The sequence below is a fragment of the Phaethon aethereus genome (assembly GCF_964289735.1).
Source record: "Phaethon aethereus genome assembly, chromosome: 1".
Classification (NCBI taxonomy): Eukaryota; Metazoa; Chordata; class Aves; order Phaethontiformes; family Phaethontidae; genus Phaethon; species Phaethon aethereus.
In genome coordinates, this window is record NC_138575.1 from 41,565,236 (window position 1) to 41,582,469 (window position 17,234).

Here is a 17,234-nt window from a genome sequence, read left to right on the forward strand (position 1 = left end):
AGCGGATCCCCATCTCCGAACAGGACCGCGGCTCCGCCTGCAGCGGCTCACCAGCGAGCAGCTCTCCAGACCGTCATCAAGATCTGGGTTAGACCTTCCTTCCAGCCCTGAGGAGCACCCAAGCCTCTGTCCCACCACCCCCAGAGACCCTCCGCTAACCGCCTAAGGGCCATACCCCCGACCCCCGCGCCAACCGATGCTCTGATTTCGAATATTATTTGGGGGGGGGTGAGAAGAAGAAGGTTCTGCCGCACGCGCTGCCCAACCGCCCGCCTCGCCGCCTTCCAGAAACGTCCAGCGCGCGCGCCCTGCCCTGAGGGGCGATCACCGCCCTGAGGCGAGCACCGAGTCGCGGCGGCCGCGGGCCCGGCGGGCGGGCGCGGAGGCGGGAGGCGGGGGGGCTCCCCCTCCGCCTCCCGCCTCCCCGCCCGCCCGCCGGGCCCGCGGCCGCCCCCGCCCGCCCGCTCGTACGGCGGCGCGGGCAGGGCCCGCCGCGCTACGGCGGGCAAGGCTGGGGCGGCGTCAGCGGGCGCGCGGTGCCGGCTCCAGGGCTTTAAAGCAGCGTGTAAGCTGAGATGCTACCAGAGACAGCGGCGCGGCGGCGGCGGCCGCAGCAGCTCCCCGAGCTCAGCCGGGCGCCCGCCTTTCGCCCCTGCCGCGCCGCGGGGCATGAGAACGGCCGCCCCACGGCTCTACCTACCCCCCGGGCCCCATGGCGACGTCCCGCTCTGCCCGCGCCCTCCTCCTTCTCCTCCTCTTCTGCTTGCCGGGGCTGCGGCGGGGGGCGCGGGGCGGCGGGCAGCGCCCGCGGGGCTGCCCGGCGCCGTGCCGCTGCGAGCAGGAGGGCGTGCTAGTCCGCGCCGACTGCTCCGACCTGGGGCTCACGGCCGTGCCCGCCAACCTCAGCGTCTTCACCTCCTACCTGTAAGTGTGGGCAAGCCCGCGCGGGCGGGCCGGGGAGGGGGCACCGGCGGCCGCGCCGGCAGCGGCAGGGCGGCCCGGCGGGAGGGCCCGGGCCGGTCCCCCGGCGGTGACAGCAGGCGCGCGGGGTCGGTGCGTTGCCGTGCCGCTACCTATAGAAAAAACACCCGACTTCAAATAAGTTTCTAATCGCTTTTTAATCAGCGGGCGGGTTGTAAAGCGTTTGTAGGTATCTGGCTATGTCGGTGCCAGGTCCGGCGCCTGGAGGATCGCTGTGTGATGTGCCGGTTGGAGGGTAATTAAGCGCGATTGCAACAGCAGAAACTCGATTAGATCTGCAGGGACGTTATCTTCACCTTTGCTTCCCGGGACAGAGCTTTGAACTGCGGTTGCTGCTGATTTAATCTTTAACAGATCTCCTCTCGGGTTGAGGAAAGGCAATAAATAAAAGCCAGCTCCCCGGAGGCGGCCGCGCGCGGGGAGCCGTGCGGTGCCCGGGCGGCCCCGCGCTGCCGCCGCGGCGGGCAGGTGGCTGTGCCCCGGGCCGGCCCTGGGCCGGCGCACCGAGCCCGCCGGAGCCCTACCTCTGCCTCAGAGTACCCGCCTTACCGGGCATCCCCGCTGCGCCGGGCCGGCCGCCGTGCTTGGAAACGCCTTTGCATCTCGGGCGCGCTGAACGACAGCGTGTGGGGACAGTGACGGCAAGAACGGAGAAAATTTGGACAAAAAGACCACCCCAAACCGTGGGGAAACTTTTTGTTTCCTTCTTTTTGGCAGATGGGTCATTGTTTAGCCTCCCTTGGTTTTGTGTGCTGAAAGTGTTGGTGCACTAAAAGCGTTAGCTTAGTGCCCTCCTTACTGATCTTGTACAGTTCTTTGTGATTGCACGTCCAGTTGCTTGTTAATTTAATTCTTATCCTCCATATCCAGCATACAGTATGTCAGCTTCTGAATGTGCTTTTCCGTCTGTGTATTTTGACATGCTGTTGACATGCTTGCTACTATGGTTACTGTAAAGATGCTTTCACAGTATCGTGTGTCTGGGGCACTAAAGTGCTAATTCTGAACTCACTCCTGTTAATACCGTACGTCAAAGGACATAAAACATATGTTGCATCTGAGAAAGTAGATGAAACTAAACTAGAAATGGCCTTGCTGAGAGAAGTATAAGCATGACAACGTAGGCAAGGTAGGAACGAAGTGCAACCAATAAAATCTAAGTATATGTTAGGAGAGACTTTAGTGAAAATAGCATTGGTTTAGAATGAGGATGTGCAGCTGAAAGACTTTTCTAAGTATTAAGCATGTAAATACTGTTCTCAAATTTATCTTAATAAGATCAGGTTTAGATTATTTTATCATAAGCATTTCAAAGTCAAAGCTGTTAGTAATGTTAAGAGGCAGGAGTCAGCATTAGTGATTGACTGTTTACAGTAGGGCAGAACTTTAGCTATATGTAATAAAGGTAGTCTTTAAGACACATACAAAGTCTGCCACTGGTTTCAAAAGTAGCAGGTCAGGATTTTTGGTATACTCCAGACAAATGTTTTGTGGTGCTTTGCGAAGTCATGAGCAGATAGATAAACAAAGGTATAAAGGCATACTGAGGCTGTACATACCCTGTGTCAAGGAGTAGATGCCCTAAATTCATGGTTGCTTGGAGGAATGATAAAACTGGAAAAACTTTATAGAGAACCCACTACATGACTGTTCTATGAAGAAAAGGAGAACATAATTATGCATGATGATGTCAAAATACCACTGCTGTGGTCTTCTGCTGTTGAAAAGATATGTACCTCCAGTATACCTGTTTCTCGGTAGGATTGTGATCTGGTCCGTATTTTTGTTTTTAAATCCTCTTGTCCTTCAACAGGGGAATGTTTTTCTCCAGTCAAGAATTCTGTGCTGTTCAGTAGTGTACACCCTGAAGTAGAAAACGCCCACTGTGGGACAGGCAGGCTTTTAAGTGACGAAGATTGCATACGGGCAGTGTAACAGTATAAAAGACTGGTTTATACATGTGGGCAGCTACATTTACCCTTTTCCAAATTTACCATCCTGCTATCCTTGGATTGATTAATTATTGCCTAAGTATGCAGAGTTGTAGCTCCTGCCTGCCTTCTGTAAAGAACTGTCAAGTCTCATTTTCTGTAGATGGCTAAGCAATGGCAAATTCTAAAACGTGCCTGGCTTCTTATCGAGATGTTTGCTTCCCTGAGCTTGGTAGTGGCCAACAAGATGCTCCTTCGGGTTTTTTTCCCCAGAAAAACAGAAACGTCTTTTCATGCTGTGACAGTTTTTACTTCAGATCAAACCAGGAGATTTAAACTATGTACTCACATTAACCTCTTTCCAGCAGAAAAAAACCATCTTCTCTAGTCAATTCTGTTCCGGCACCATAGACCTATCTGGCCAAAAATGCTCTGTGGTACTACCTTGTGTTGAGTTTGGGCTTTTAAAGATCTTTTTTTTCTAAATTTCGCTCATTTTTATCTTACCTGGACACTTGCATAGGGGAAAAAAAAAAAAAAAAAGGTAAATCTTTTCTTGGTGTGCACTGGAAACTGTGAAAAGTTGAAATGCCAAAGCCATTAAGGTTTGGTTTATGTTGGGACAAATGTGTACAGAGCATTATATATTATGGTGACTGAATTTTGCATGTTTTTTATGACAGTGCTCTTGCAGCAGAGCTAAATGTAGTCTACAGATGGACCTGCTACACATTTCTGCATTCTCATTTATATTGCCAGGCAGCAATTCTTGCCTCCCATCAAAAATCTTTTTATTTATGATTATGTGTCTGCTGCCATGAACTGTTGGACTTTTTAAAAGCAGACGAGGAGAATCCAGGAGTTTCTTTCCATTCCTTTTTCTTCATTTACTTTCAGGCTAAATAATGTACTCAATGTATTTAATGCAATTCCTGTTGACATAAATGTGAATTCCATGTGCTGGTGAAGGGCAGCACTGAGTCTCTGTTTCAAATTAAGAACATGTCACTTTCCTACCAGTACACAGTGAAAAGAAGCAGCCAGGATCTACAGGTCTTTTGCACATGGGACCCTCATTAATTCTCAAACCAAACCTGTGAGTTAGTGAAATATTGTTACCATCTACTGTGATGTGGAAAACTGAGGCAAAGAAGGGCTTGCTCAAAGTTAAAGTTCATGACAAAGCCAGTAATTAAAGCCAGAATGCCTTATCCTAACTCCATTCTTCAAGCACAGGCTCACTCTACTTCCCCTAAATAATTACTCATTAAAAATAGTGTAAAATCTGGCAACTCCTGTTCAAGAATATTTAGTATGATGAATATAAAAAAAATCTGTTTTCATATCTGATGTGATGACAATAAAGAAGATAGCTCTTAAAGACTTCTAGGGTCTCTATTATGTGCCTGGATAGCACAGAAAAGTAAATTGATTATAAATGCCAGGGCTGTCTAACAGTTCAGATGCTGTGTTCTTTGTGATCAAAAGTTCTCAATTATAAACTTAGTGGAATATTTTAAGTGGAATATTAAGTGGAATATTTTCATAGTGTTACCATCTTAGATTGACACACATGCATGCATACATGCGTAAATATTGCAGCATATGGTATGTTGTCTTTTACATTGTAGTTTACTTAATGAGTTATTTTGGGGTATGTTATTTATTAAAATGTTTCATTTTGAATACCTTGTAAATAAGCACAGTAACATTTGGGAAAATCTGATTCATAGAATTTTTAATTTTTTGTAGAAATAATTAAAAAAATATATTTTTCAAAACTGTGATAACATTGATAGTATTACGGTAAAACCTATGAAGAAGTCATCAATGCACATTATAAGGTTCCTAACACATTAGTCTTCAAATAAATTTTGGCCTTCTGCTTCATTCGTTGCCATAATATTGTATTTGATGATAAATATTCCTGTAGAGCACAGTCAAAACTCTATAGGGTATCTGAAAGTGTTTAAGACTACTAAACACAAAAAACCCCAAAACCACCACACAAAGAATTTGGGAGAAAAAAATATTTACTTCTTGAAAGTTAAAAAGTATATTCCCAGAAATTAATTACACTTCTGAAATAAGATAGTTGTTTCTGTGTCAGGAAACCCAAAAACATTAAGACCAACCTTTTGGGGTAACTTTGCCCTATTTGGTCCTGATCTCACAGAGCAAACTCAAGTTTTGTCTGCACCTTCATCTAAGGTGTCTTGGGAATGACCATTGTTTTTCAAAGAGATCAAACAACAAGGTATGTTCTTATGAAGAAGTAAGCTTTATAAAGTGACTTAAAGATTTAGGTGTTAGGTAGTCAGTAAAATGTCTGCCTTTTCTTAGAAAGTACTTCTTTACATAGCTACAAACTCTTTAAACCATTGTTGTGCCTTTCTAGTTGAAATAAATTAAATGAATGTCATGTGTTTCAGTTAATAATCTGATTCTTGTCCCACTTGAGGATGACGGTGAATCCAGGCTCTGGATTTAGAATTTAGTGTTAAATCCCCCTTTTGAAAAGAAAGCAGGTCATTTCCTCTCTACTCATGGCAATAGTAGGTATGCAAAGGTAAAATGTATGCATAGTTAAATTAGAAGTACATAAAACCTGAAAAAGTAACAAACTATTTAAAGTCCATGTTTGCCATTTTTCAAGAGATTTGCTTGAAATTTCGAAACAGTGTGTGTCAACTCAAAGTTAGTTTCTTTGGGAAAAATTTGGATTAAAAATGTATTTAAGAAGAGAATGTCACTCTTCCCACTTGAAAATACAGTGCTAAAAATAACTCTACACTGCTTCCTAAAGAGCCTCATGGTGCTGAGAAGTGGGAAAAAGGCACTCACACACTACCTCTCTCCTCTGTAGCATTGTCTCTGTGGAAACGCTGCATAAAATGACAGGGAAAAGGAAGCTGTCTTTAAGCTGGTAGAATATAAGGAGCTGGCGGGGTGAAGGCACCTTCGGTTTGGTTTGGTATCTGAAGTGCATAGGACAATTGGCCGGGCAGAGGGAGCCTGACTCCAGCTGAGAACGCGTGCACTGGGCTGACCTTCCCAGTCAGCATGCCAGCAGAGATTAGACTTTCCTCAAGTGCTCCCTTGTTAACCCAGTCTTTTCTCCGATGTCATTTGTCTTTCAAATGCTTAAAATTCTTACCAATTTTGCAGCGGTCCAGATAGCTTTCTTTTTTTCTGTTTGTTGGCCAAGATAATACTTCATCTGCATGCACTGCTTACTTAATTCTCGATTGGTTATTTACATGGTCTTGATTAATACAATTTAAGGCATTTTCCCTGACTTCCTTCCTTGAACTGTTCAGCAGATCCCTTTTTTTCTCCAGTAAAAATCATGGTAAATAATGTGTGGTTCCTTGGGCTCCAAGCAAAATGACTGAGGGCAGAAGATGATGTGGTGTTTTTGACATACCAAAATAGCTTTAGACTTCAGTTAGAAGAAAATACCCTAACGTCTCTAAAAAGAATGAGATGTGATCAAAGCATGCTTACTTCTCGGAGATTTAGCAATTCATGTGGCAAATCCTTATGCTACATGCTCTGTACTGTTCAGCGAGACCTGAGAAACTTCTGTACAGTTCAGATGTGAGAACTTTAATGCCTGGAGAATTATAAAGGAAATAAATGTTGGGGAGCGGTAGGGCCTGAAATAATGTTACCGTTACTTGTTGAAGGAGTGCTACCCTCTCTTCTCTCTCTTGGAATCAAGATTGAAATGACAAATGCACAAAAATAAGACAATGAACAGCTTTGACTATATATGACAGTAACCCATGGTAGCACTGTTTTTAGTTCCAAGAAGCATGCTTTTTTCCTAAAAGCCTAGGGACAACAGCTTGGAATTTTTGAATTGGAGACCTTGGAATGGGTATTAAAGCAGCAGCACCCAAGTAGAAATACCATTCTGGAATGTCTTTGCTGTTTAGATGAAAAAAACACCCGTAAGCTGCTGCTCAGAGAGGTGTGATCACTCAAGCTGAGGGAGCCCAAGCCAGCTAGTGTTATAACTAGGCACCAGCAGTACCTGGAACTCCGAGCAGGAATGAAATGGGATAGCAGTGCGGATCCCCAGGAGGTGGTACAGCATGTCCCCAGCTTGATGAGACCTTTGCTAAGACGGTGCATTCTGTATCACCTTCCAGTTTTATTATTTTGCTATGTTTTACTAAGTTTTAGCTATGAGCTTTGGGTTTTGGGGGCAGTGGCCACAGTGCTGAGGTCCATCCCAGAAAGGACAAGTTGTATTTTCATGGCTAGACACTGCTGCAAAAAATAATTCTGAAGTGTAGTGTTATCCAACAGTGATAATTATAATAATCAGCCTCTTCCAAATTAAGATTTTATTGGTAACAAATGGGCTCTTCGTTTGGGCCCAGTTGTATGATTTGGCTCCAGTCCTGCAAATACTTATCCAGATACTTAACTTTAGTGTCAGGAATGGTTCCACTGAAATCACATGTGCAAATGTTTGTTGGATCAAGGCCTTGAATAATTCTAAAACAATTATCCCCTTCCCCAATTATCAACTCATTTGTGTGGAATATCACTAAGATGTTCTGCTACACTGTCTCATTACACAACCTAAAGCATTATGTATATCACAGATTGTTTAAAAGCTTGTCTTTCAAAATTTTTCAAAAGCTTATGTAAAATGAATATTTAGTTTAATCTGGAACACACTGTCTTTCAACGGTATTAAGTTATATAATTGCAATTAAGTAATTTTAAGGACATGGTTTTGATAAAAAATTGCTAAAACTTTTTGCATTATAATATAATAGTATAGTCTTTTTTACAGGAGATATGATATTGTGTGTTTATGGGAGGGGGTTGTATAGATAGGCTTTGGGCCAATTAAAAAATGTATGTTATCAGCCTAAAGCAGTGCAAACAACTATAGCTCCCACCACACAAAATCTCTCTTCTCTTTTGCAGACACTTGAATAAATGCTTTCTTTTTTATTGAGAGTAGCCATGCTTACTAATGTTACCAAACGTAAGCATTAGGTATTTAAGTAATGCAGCAGCATTTGCTGGATTGTGACTTAATTTGTATAATGATTGTGTATAAACTTAACTCTTTAAGTCTTATGATTTTTTTTGTGCTTGTGTCATACAACTTTTCTCATGAAAAGTGTACAATGATTTTGTGTTGGTATTTATGAAGGGGAGGTAGGAGGTAGAAAAATAAGGCTGGTGTTTAGTACTACTACTTCTTATTTTCTTCAGGTTTTTGCTGTTAGTTCCTTTACCATACAGTTCCATCTGCTTTGCTTGAGGATGGACAGCATTGGTATTACACAGAAATAAAACTTTCCTAGCCCTTGTTTCTGCAGCAGTAGGCATCTTATGATGCCAGTTATACCATGTCTTCTGGATTCTGTGATAATATAAATGCTAGTCTAAGAGAATGAGAGAACAGATGTGAGATGATGTCAGCATTAAGGGGAGTGTAACTGCACTGATTTGGCATTCACTGAGTTTGTAAATGAGTCTCTGTGTACCTTGAGGGGAGAAGTAGATCATAGCTGGCAAAGGAACCAAGTAAGATAAGACAAAGTTCTCTCTCACCCATCACTGAAAGTTACCTGTTCTGAACCACCTTGATGATTAACTTGCCTTTGGGTCTTTTATCCTTGATCAGCTTGGCATGGAGGCTGCCTCAGAAATTAAATCTTTCTTCTGTTGGTCTCGCACATGATGAGATTGCAGTTATGTTTGTGGTGGGGTGCAGACCAAGTTGTCCTGTGTCCAGAAATGACATTCATCTGTATGAAGGCATAGAAACCAAAGTTTCTTCAACACCCTGGTTCACAGAGATTGCCATTTCCATTTTGGAAACATGACGAAGGACAGGAACTGCTTCTGGCAATAGGGAGTATGATCAGATAGCTATAGCTGGGATCTAGGTAGTGCGACCTTTGAGTTCTGCTCCTGGACACAGTAATGAAGTAGTTTACAAATTGAAGCAAATCAGGCAACTTTTCTGTAGTTTTACTCTATATATGTGATGGCTAAAACAACTACCTACATCTGAGTTTGACTTAATTTGGTAGTGGCTGGTAAATGCTGGAGATGTGTAGATTAAAAACACTTAATGAAGTGCTAATTATGAGTATGACATGGTAAAATAAGGTGAAATCCCAAAGGATTTTCTTTTCTTCATAAGGATGTATGTCTGCCTTTCAGTTTTGCTCATGACGGTTTATGTGGGCTGAACTCTCTGATATATAAGATTCTTATTGGAACACATGAAGTCTATGCAGGTGTCTGAAAGCAATATTTGACCTGCTGACAAGAAAATACAGGATCCATATGCTTGGTGCAATATGGAAGTATTGCCTGCACTCATGCTGAAGTTGTGCAAAGACAAGGATTTGGAAGAGGGCCAGAAGAAGTGCAGGTTCAACCTTGTGACCTGACAAGGGTCTCGGGGAGTAAATTCCAGTCCTACAGTGTCCCTGCATAAAGCCTCACTATATTGACTTTAACGTGTAACAGGCACACACAATTACAGGAAGATAACAGAGAAGCAATTGTCTACATTGTGAAGATCCAGGTAGCTTGGGAATCCGCCTGTATTATAGAGTAGTGAACTGTGTCTCTCATCAGGCAGCTCAACTGATTTTAAACCCTCAGGAGAAGGAGCAGTAATGCAATTCATGGTTTACATTTTTGGCATGTGTCTGCAATAAGACTTTGTAGGGCACAGTTACCTTGGCATGGTAATTATCGGAGACATTTGTGACTAACTGGCACTAGCGGAGATAGGTCTAAATATATAGTTGTGGTGGGGTGAAAAGTAAGAGGTTGCAGTACTGCTGCTGGGTGTTATTAAAAATTGAGTGTGGGGCACTGTGGAAGAGTAATTGGGCAGAATAAGGAGTTCACATGGTGTTATTTAGGCCTAGCACTGAAAAAGGACAATGTGAAAGTTGATCATCTGAGAATAGCATCTGGGAAGGCTGTAAGTTCCTCAGCATATGGAGACTTCACGTTGCCTCTTACCTGTTGCCTGTACATATGTAGAGTAGTGTGAACTGCTGAGTGCCAGAACTTTACTTCTTTCTGGCCAAGACAGAAGATGTGAAAAGAAAGGGCAGGACAAGCATCTTGGAACATCCTATCTGCCTGAAGGCCAGAGGCGGTACAAAACATAGCTGAACACATTCTTGAAATTTTGAAGTACATGTTTTTAGAATAAAATAAATGCTTCCTGAATACTGGTAAGGTGAAAAACTTTCATCTGGAATAGAAAAAGCCATTCTGTAGAAACAGATATATGTGGAAGAATTTTATAGCAGAAGTATTTCTTAGGTTATTTGGATGGGGTATTTAAAATAAATCATTATAGAAATGGACCCAGTGCCAGATTTATCTCTGCATATCATTCCATGTGTGTAATTTAATAGACTTAGCCAAGAAAGACTTCAGGTAGTTTTTGCTTTGCTTATACTAATGGAACTAACTTAATTCTGTGGAATTGGTACTGCTTAAATAAGTTTAATTTGCAAAATTTGAAGATTTTGGAAAAACATTAATTAACCTAACTAAAATTAATTAAAATTCACTTCAGTATTAATGTGCCAGCTCTCTAATATGCCATTATTGTGCATGATGTCTGTCTTTCTGAAATAAATAAAAAACAACATTTTTTTTTTAGAAAAAAAGATTTTAAGCATACAGCCAAATGATCATTTTTGCCTTGTTTGTGTCAGGATGTAGACTCTGTCAGCAGAGTTGTGTTGTGTCAGGGAATCATGGTCAACTGTACAGACTTTCCAGCAGTTTGAGGAAGGAGGGATTTTCTTTTGTTTTTCAGTCTTTTTGTTGTCATTGTTGATAGCGTTCAGTGAAAAGAGCAACATACTTTTTTGGAGGATGCTAACACAGCACTGTGATACATGCATTCTGTTTATCATAGACAGAAAGAACTGTCATACCAAATAGAGTTATCAAATCACATTTCTGTACATGTTGGTGCCTCCGCTGTTCTGCCTTCAATGGCTGAGACTGATCAATCTGTGAGGAATCCCATAAACCTGAAGCCAGATGTGGTCAGTTTTCTACATTTATCTTCAACCATGGATACAGCATCTTGCAGTCATGTAGCTCTATGTTCCTGCCTGCCTGACCACAGAGCCACACTGTAAGAGCATCAGATTTCACAAGGAATTTGTAATATCCAGATTCACTGGACGGTATTATTTATAGTGTTTTATCTCTGTGTGGGAAGTATATAGGGAAATGCTGCATGCTTTCAACATGCTGTTAGTTTAATCTGTTCTGATAAGGGTTTGTGAAAACTAATTATGAGCCAATTTGGTTCCCAATGAAGCTAGAACTGAAACTCCTTTTGATGATATGGATTGAGCTCCTGGTATGTCACAGTTTTATTGTAGAGAGTTCCGTTGGGTCATGGTGAGTCTAATCTAAGGGAAATTACTCACTCTTTATCCAAATATAACCATATGTTGTGTACACAAACAGATTTGGTTTTCATATTTGGTGAATGAATAATTACCTAAGTACACAACGATAATAATTAATTGTAAATGACATTCATTAGTGGTTGTGATTATCTCAGCATGGAGAGCTTCCATTAGAGTGTTCACAGTTTTTATAAGGGAGCATTAAGGTGGTTGTTCAATAAATATGTACTGATCAAGATTAGACAAAATGAAAATAAGCACCCTGTGTATCATCATGTAATGATATAAATTTGGTAAATGGATGGCTGTCCTAGCCACAGGAAAATAATAACAGAAAGACATAAAGGGGAAAAAAAATACACCTTAGTAGCAAAGCATTATGTCTCTATTCTTTCAGTCAGTAATAGCACTACTGGCATTAAAGATAAATGAAATACATGTCTAGCTGTAAGAGCGTGAAAAAAAAAAATCAGACATTAAATAAGCCTTTTTTTTGTTTTCTATCTGTAAAATGGTGTCATTTATCAGAAACAATTTCAGCAATTAAAACATTTGGTAATCTAACATTTATTAGCAGGTTTTGGACATTAATCCGCGTGTTCCTCTGTGCTATCAAGTCCGTTCACAATGAAATACCTTGGACCGTTTCTAGCTAATGTGACTCTTGGAAGATGGGTCTGAAGAGTTGACAAAGCAACTAGTGTATTTGTATGCTGTTTAACTCCTCGAGCAGCTCCTGGCTTATTAGGTAAATCAAGGTCTTCAAACAGTGTTATGGGGAAACGCCTGAGTCAGTCCACTTGAGTGCAGTTAGAGCAGGCCTGTTGCTTCTGCTGTGACCTTGGGTGCACGTCGGGAACGCATGGTTCAAGACTGTGTAAGCTGACCTGAAAGAAATAGCCCAGGGCTGCAGCAGGTGGGAAGGACGACACTGAACAAAGGGAGCTCGAAATTTTTCTTTATGCACTATGGCACCATTATTGATGAAGATGAAATATGAGGTGGAATTTCTCAGTAGTTATAGTATGAGAAAGAGGCTTTGAAGTTGCATACTAAGACGATTCTACAGTGCTTCTTCAGAGGATATCATTCTTGAGTAAGTATTTTAATGATGCAATATATGCAAGTTTTTCACTTCTAGTTAAAAAAGACAGTTTTTTAATATTTTGTCATGTGTCAGGGCAAGTGTAAAGAAATAACTGCACACAGAGATTGATCTCAGTGCACAGGGGTTTCAGTGTGGAGAAAGAAACCCCAGCAACATTCAAATATCTGTCTTTCCTTTTACGTCATCATCCATCAGAATAGATAATGCAGCTCATGTAAAAGCAAGAGTTTCATTTCCTATGAATATTTTTTTATTTCTTTCATATTCATAATAATCTTGTTGACAGGTGGTCTCTGACTGACAGATTTAGTAAAAATTCATAATTAAATGTTCTGATAGGCAAGATGATGGTTAAGTTTACTGCTGGCATGAGATCATAAACTAATTTTAAGATTGTTGTAAAGCACTTGGAGCACAGATTGCATTAATGTCATATATTGAGCATTAACATATTAATTTAAGACACAGTATTGATGGATAAAAGTTCAATCTGGACAAATGAAAGTACACGTTAGACCATGAAACAATGTCTTCAAACATATGACATGGAATAGACCTGCAATTTTCTCTAAATAATTAACACTTAAGCTTCTCGCTGTAGAGAAACAAGTTTGAGGTGTCACCATGTAAATATATACACGAGGCTGAGTGATATTAAAATCAATAAAACGTTGATTTTAATCCTAGTTCTGTACCTCATGCTACTCTCTTAGTATTTCACAAAGCACATGATGCAGTTGACTTTGAAAGATACTGATTAAGAAGAATTCAGTAAGGGATACTCTACTGGAGTAGAGTTTATGTTGTTTCTAAAATCCAGGCCTGGCAGGCATGGCTAGAAGTACCTTTTTCCATTTTCAAATATTTTCCTTTGTAGGTTACTTAGAACAGCAACACAGCTTACAAAGAAAGTAGAAAAGGCCTAAGGCTGCTTTTTAGAAAAACAGTCAGCTCATAGATATCCTGGGAAGTGGTCCACTAGTCAGAACTGTCAAGCAAAGAATGTAAGTGTCTTTCGCTGGCTTCCGAGGAGGTTTGCTGTATACCATTGTCTGCCTCGTCCTGAGAGAGCTACTTAGAGGCAAGTGAGCCCCGTTCGGACTGATCCACAGCTCGGTCAGTGAAGCACTATTCCCCAGTTCTGTGAAAAATTGTGAAGATCTGTCAGAACTATCGATTTAGTTCAGTAGTTGAAATCATTGGCTTTTCTTGGATCTTAAAAAGCTTATATCTATGTTCTTAAAGTTTCACATTTAGAAGACCTGAAAATATAACTACAAGCTTTGCTAGTTCTAGGTAAAGGTCTCTGGTAAAATGATTGGCTTTATTATACATATTATGTTTTCTGGAGACATAAACAAATACAGGCTAATGCAAATGTGTGCATCTTAAGGCTAATGGTTTCAGCTACAGTGCTTCTCTATAGTGCAGAACCTCCATACGCTCATTAAGTCTTGCCCTTAAAGTGTAAAATACACAAAGATATACAAATTAGTGTCTTTTTCCTCAGTATTTGAATCTCTCATTCTGTCAAAGTGGAACTTTTGAAGTTCTGTTATACATTAACTTTTTCCTTGGATACCAAAGTATCCTGTATTCATGGGAGTTTGGCATTTACATACTTCTGGATATAGCTGCAGACCTACCTGTTTTGTGTTTGAAAGGAAAGACAGATCATGGTGTGACTGGTGTGACATCAGGCAATCCAGCTGTGGGGACTGTTAACCTCCATATCATCTGCTCAGTGCCTGGTCCCTTCCTAGTAAGTCTGTGTTTGCGATCTGCACCTCTAAGTACCTATACATCTTTTAAGACCTCTATCCTTACTGTCTTTAGGCTATTAAAAGTAGGAAAGAGATGCCTTACATGGGAAAACAAAGTTTTCTTCAAGCTTCTCAGCTTAGTGTTCTGGATCCAGGAAGAGGGTTTTTGTAAGATTTTTCTAGCTATTCGGTCTGAATTACATCTCACACTTTTTAAGACATTGACTGATAAGATGAAGATTATTTCCATTCTAAGTTTCAGTTGGTGGAACACATACAGATTTTGCGTGTGCCTGTATACAGGCTGGGAAAGAGATTCTGGCAAATATTTGGGCCTTGGAATATTGATTTTTACATCAATTTCTATATGCTATGTAATTTGGATGTACCTGTGTCGTGGTTTAGCCCCAGCCGGCAACTAAGCACCACGCAGCCGCTCGCTCACTCCCCCTCCCACAGTAGGGTGGGGGAGAGAATTAGGAAAAAAACCTTGTGGGTTGAGATAAACACGGTTTAATAGGACAGAAAGAAAGAAGGAAACAACAATGATAATACCAACAAAGGAATGTACAAGAACAAGTGATGCCCAATACAGCAATTGCTCACCACCCGGTGATCGACAGCCCGTCCCCGAGCAGTGATTTCCGCCCCCCGGCCAACTCCAGTTTATGTACTGGGCATGACGTCGTATGGTAGGGAATATCTCTTTGGCCAGTCTGGGTCAGCTGTCCTGGCTGTGTCCCCTCCCAGCTCCCCGTGCATCCCCAGCCTGCTCGCTGGCAGGCCAGCACAAGAAGCTGGACTGTCCTTGACTGCTCAGCAACAACCCAAAACATCAGCACATTATCAAGAGTTTCTCATCCCAAATCCAAAACACAGTGTCACACTGGCTTCTGTGAAGAAAACCAGCTCTATCCTGGCTGAAACCAGGACAACCTGGCAGTCACTTTGGAAATCTGTAAACCTATACAACGACACTGATTGACCAAGTGTACAGGCAGTAGAGAACAAGACAACTGTCTAAATCTGATCCTTAGATCACTGACTAGATTTCTGTCATGTTCCTAGGTCTGTCCTCTTTGTGGAAATAGTTATTGTCAAACAAATCTGAAAATCCTGTTATCACAGTGAACTGTGTAAGCTCTGATAAAATAGAATCAAATTATTGAAGAATCTACAAATTATAAAGCAATTAAACCAAGGAAAATCAGAGCTGAATTATTAGGCAACCTGTATTCTGAAGGGCAAAATACAAGACTGCAAAATGGATCAGACTAAGGTGGTTAAATCTGTATCTCATTCTAACAGCAACCACGCCTAGCTGCTTTGGAGGATATTTAACTGCTGCCTTACAAGTGGAAACAAATCCCTGTGTTCCATGGTATTTTAATATACTTGTGAATATTCTTATTCCTGAGAGCACACTGACCCTTTCTAAATGCTGTCAAAATACTATTTCAGCTGCCTTAAGGCAACAATTTTTGCAGATACAAATAGAGTGCTTTTGAAAGTATTAAATATTGGTAGTTTTATTATTACAGGAATGTCTTTATTATGAAGAGGATTGTTTCTTCAAAAACAGTGCCATTGCAGAAGCCGACTTTGAGATTCAGTTTTTTTCTTTTGCTATAATTACTGTGCCTGAAAGGACAACAGAATGAGGATGTAGTGGGTATCTTGGGTTCGGTCCAATGATTGTACTTGAGGGTAAGTCATGATATCTTACAACATTGGTGGTTTAGTGAAAAAGATGAGAAAGAGGGCAGGAAAAACCTCATTTATATTTATTTTCTGATATGTTTTATCTATACACTTTCTTTTCTGGTCTCATCAGCACAGAATCTCCTCATACAAAAGCATAAGAAACCAAAATGGACTTTTTCTCCAAGCTGTGAAACATACTTGCTAGATCTATGAGGAAAAACAGTTCAGGAAGGGTAGACCACCAAAAGTGAACTTCCAAGGTGCCAGCATGAGTGGTGACTCCTGACACTCCAGCTCAAGAACAATTGCTGATTTCACTTAGAAGGGCAGAGCACTGGGAAAAGAACTTGCTTTCTGCAGCGGAATTCCTTGAATAGCAGCTGCTTGTCTTTTCTAGTTAAGTTTCTGAATTCACAGAATTGGAAGAAGATAGTCCAGAATTTTCTGGAAGATTGGATTTGGAATAGGAAACTCAGAAAAAAATGTGCTTCCATATTAAGAGTCCCTCTGCAATAGAGACAGTTTAGGATGTTCATGTTGGCTTTCCCCCCCTCGAAGCCAGTTGTTCCCACCCTCCCAGCTCTAGGCTTTGTCTCTTTTAGCTGTGCTGACTCAGCTGTTTGTTGGGCCATGCTCCTAAGCAGATTTGTGAAATAATCCAGTTTAAAAAGAAACACATTTCTGGTCTTTGAAAAATATATATCTCGTTTCACTGATCTGTTTTAGAATGTAGCCACAGAAACAGCCGAACCATCGCAGCTGAAGGGACAGGGACAACTTATTTAGAGTACAGTGAGCAACTGAAGGGGAGTGGAAAACTTTTCAAGTACTCTTGTACCATTGCAGTTTTCAATGCAAGAATCAACATAGAGAAAATGATAGGGATGGAATTTTCTCATCTTTGATTTACTTGTATTCATGTGGGCATTAGCAAAAGTCTTTTGCCTTGATTAATTTGGTATAGTTGATAAACATAACATTTTGTAAAAATTCCATTGGAGGTGCTTACAACAGGCACAATATCAATTCTTCAGACTATTCCAGATGAGTCTAAAATTCAGCAAAACCGAGCAGGCAAACATTCTCAGAGAACTTGAGTTCATTTACAGTGGTTCAATTTAGTACTAAACTGAAAGAAAATTTTTCACCCAGACATAGCTCTATTAAAAACAGTCATGCAGAGCAGTTCTTGAATTTGTGAGTCAAATAAATATGAAGTTTATACACCAAATAATTTCAAAATAATGACAGAATGAAAAACTTTTCCAAAATTGTAAAAAAAAATCCCCTCCACTCCATA

At 41.1% G+C, this 17,234-nt stretch overlaps 1 protein-coding gene across 1 annotated transcript in view; it reads left to right on the plus strand.

Moving 5' to 3' along the window:
- Positions 1-614: 614 nt before the first annotated feature.
- LGR5 (leucine rich repeat containing G protein-coupled receptor 5) overlaps positions 615-17,234 on the plus strand; it is a gene marked incomplete at its 3' end in the record, with an annotated part of 90,181 nt that continues 73,561 nt past the window's right edge. Inside the window, exon 1 of the mRNA XM_082014290.1 lies at positions 615-924. Coding sequence (XP_081870416.1) covers positions 713-924 — 212 coding nt within the window. The 5' untranslated portion in view covers positions 615-712. The remainder of the gene's footprint in view (positions 925-17,234) is intronic.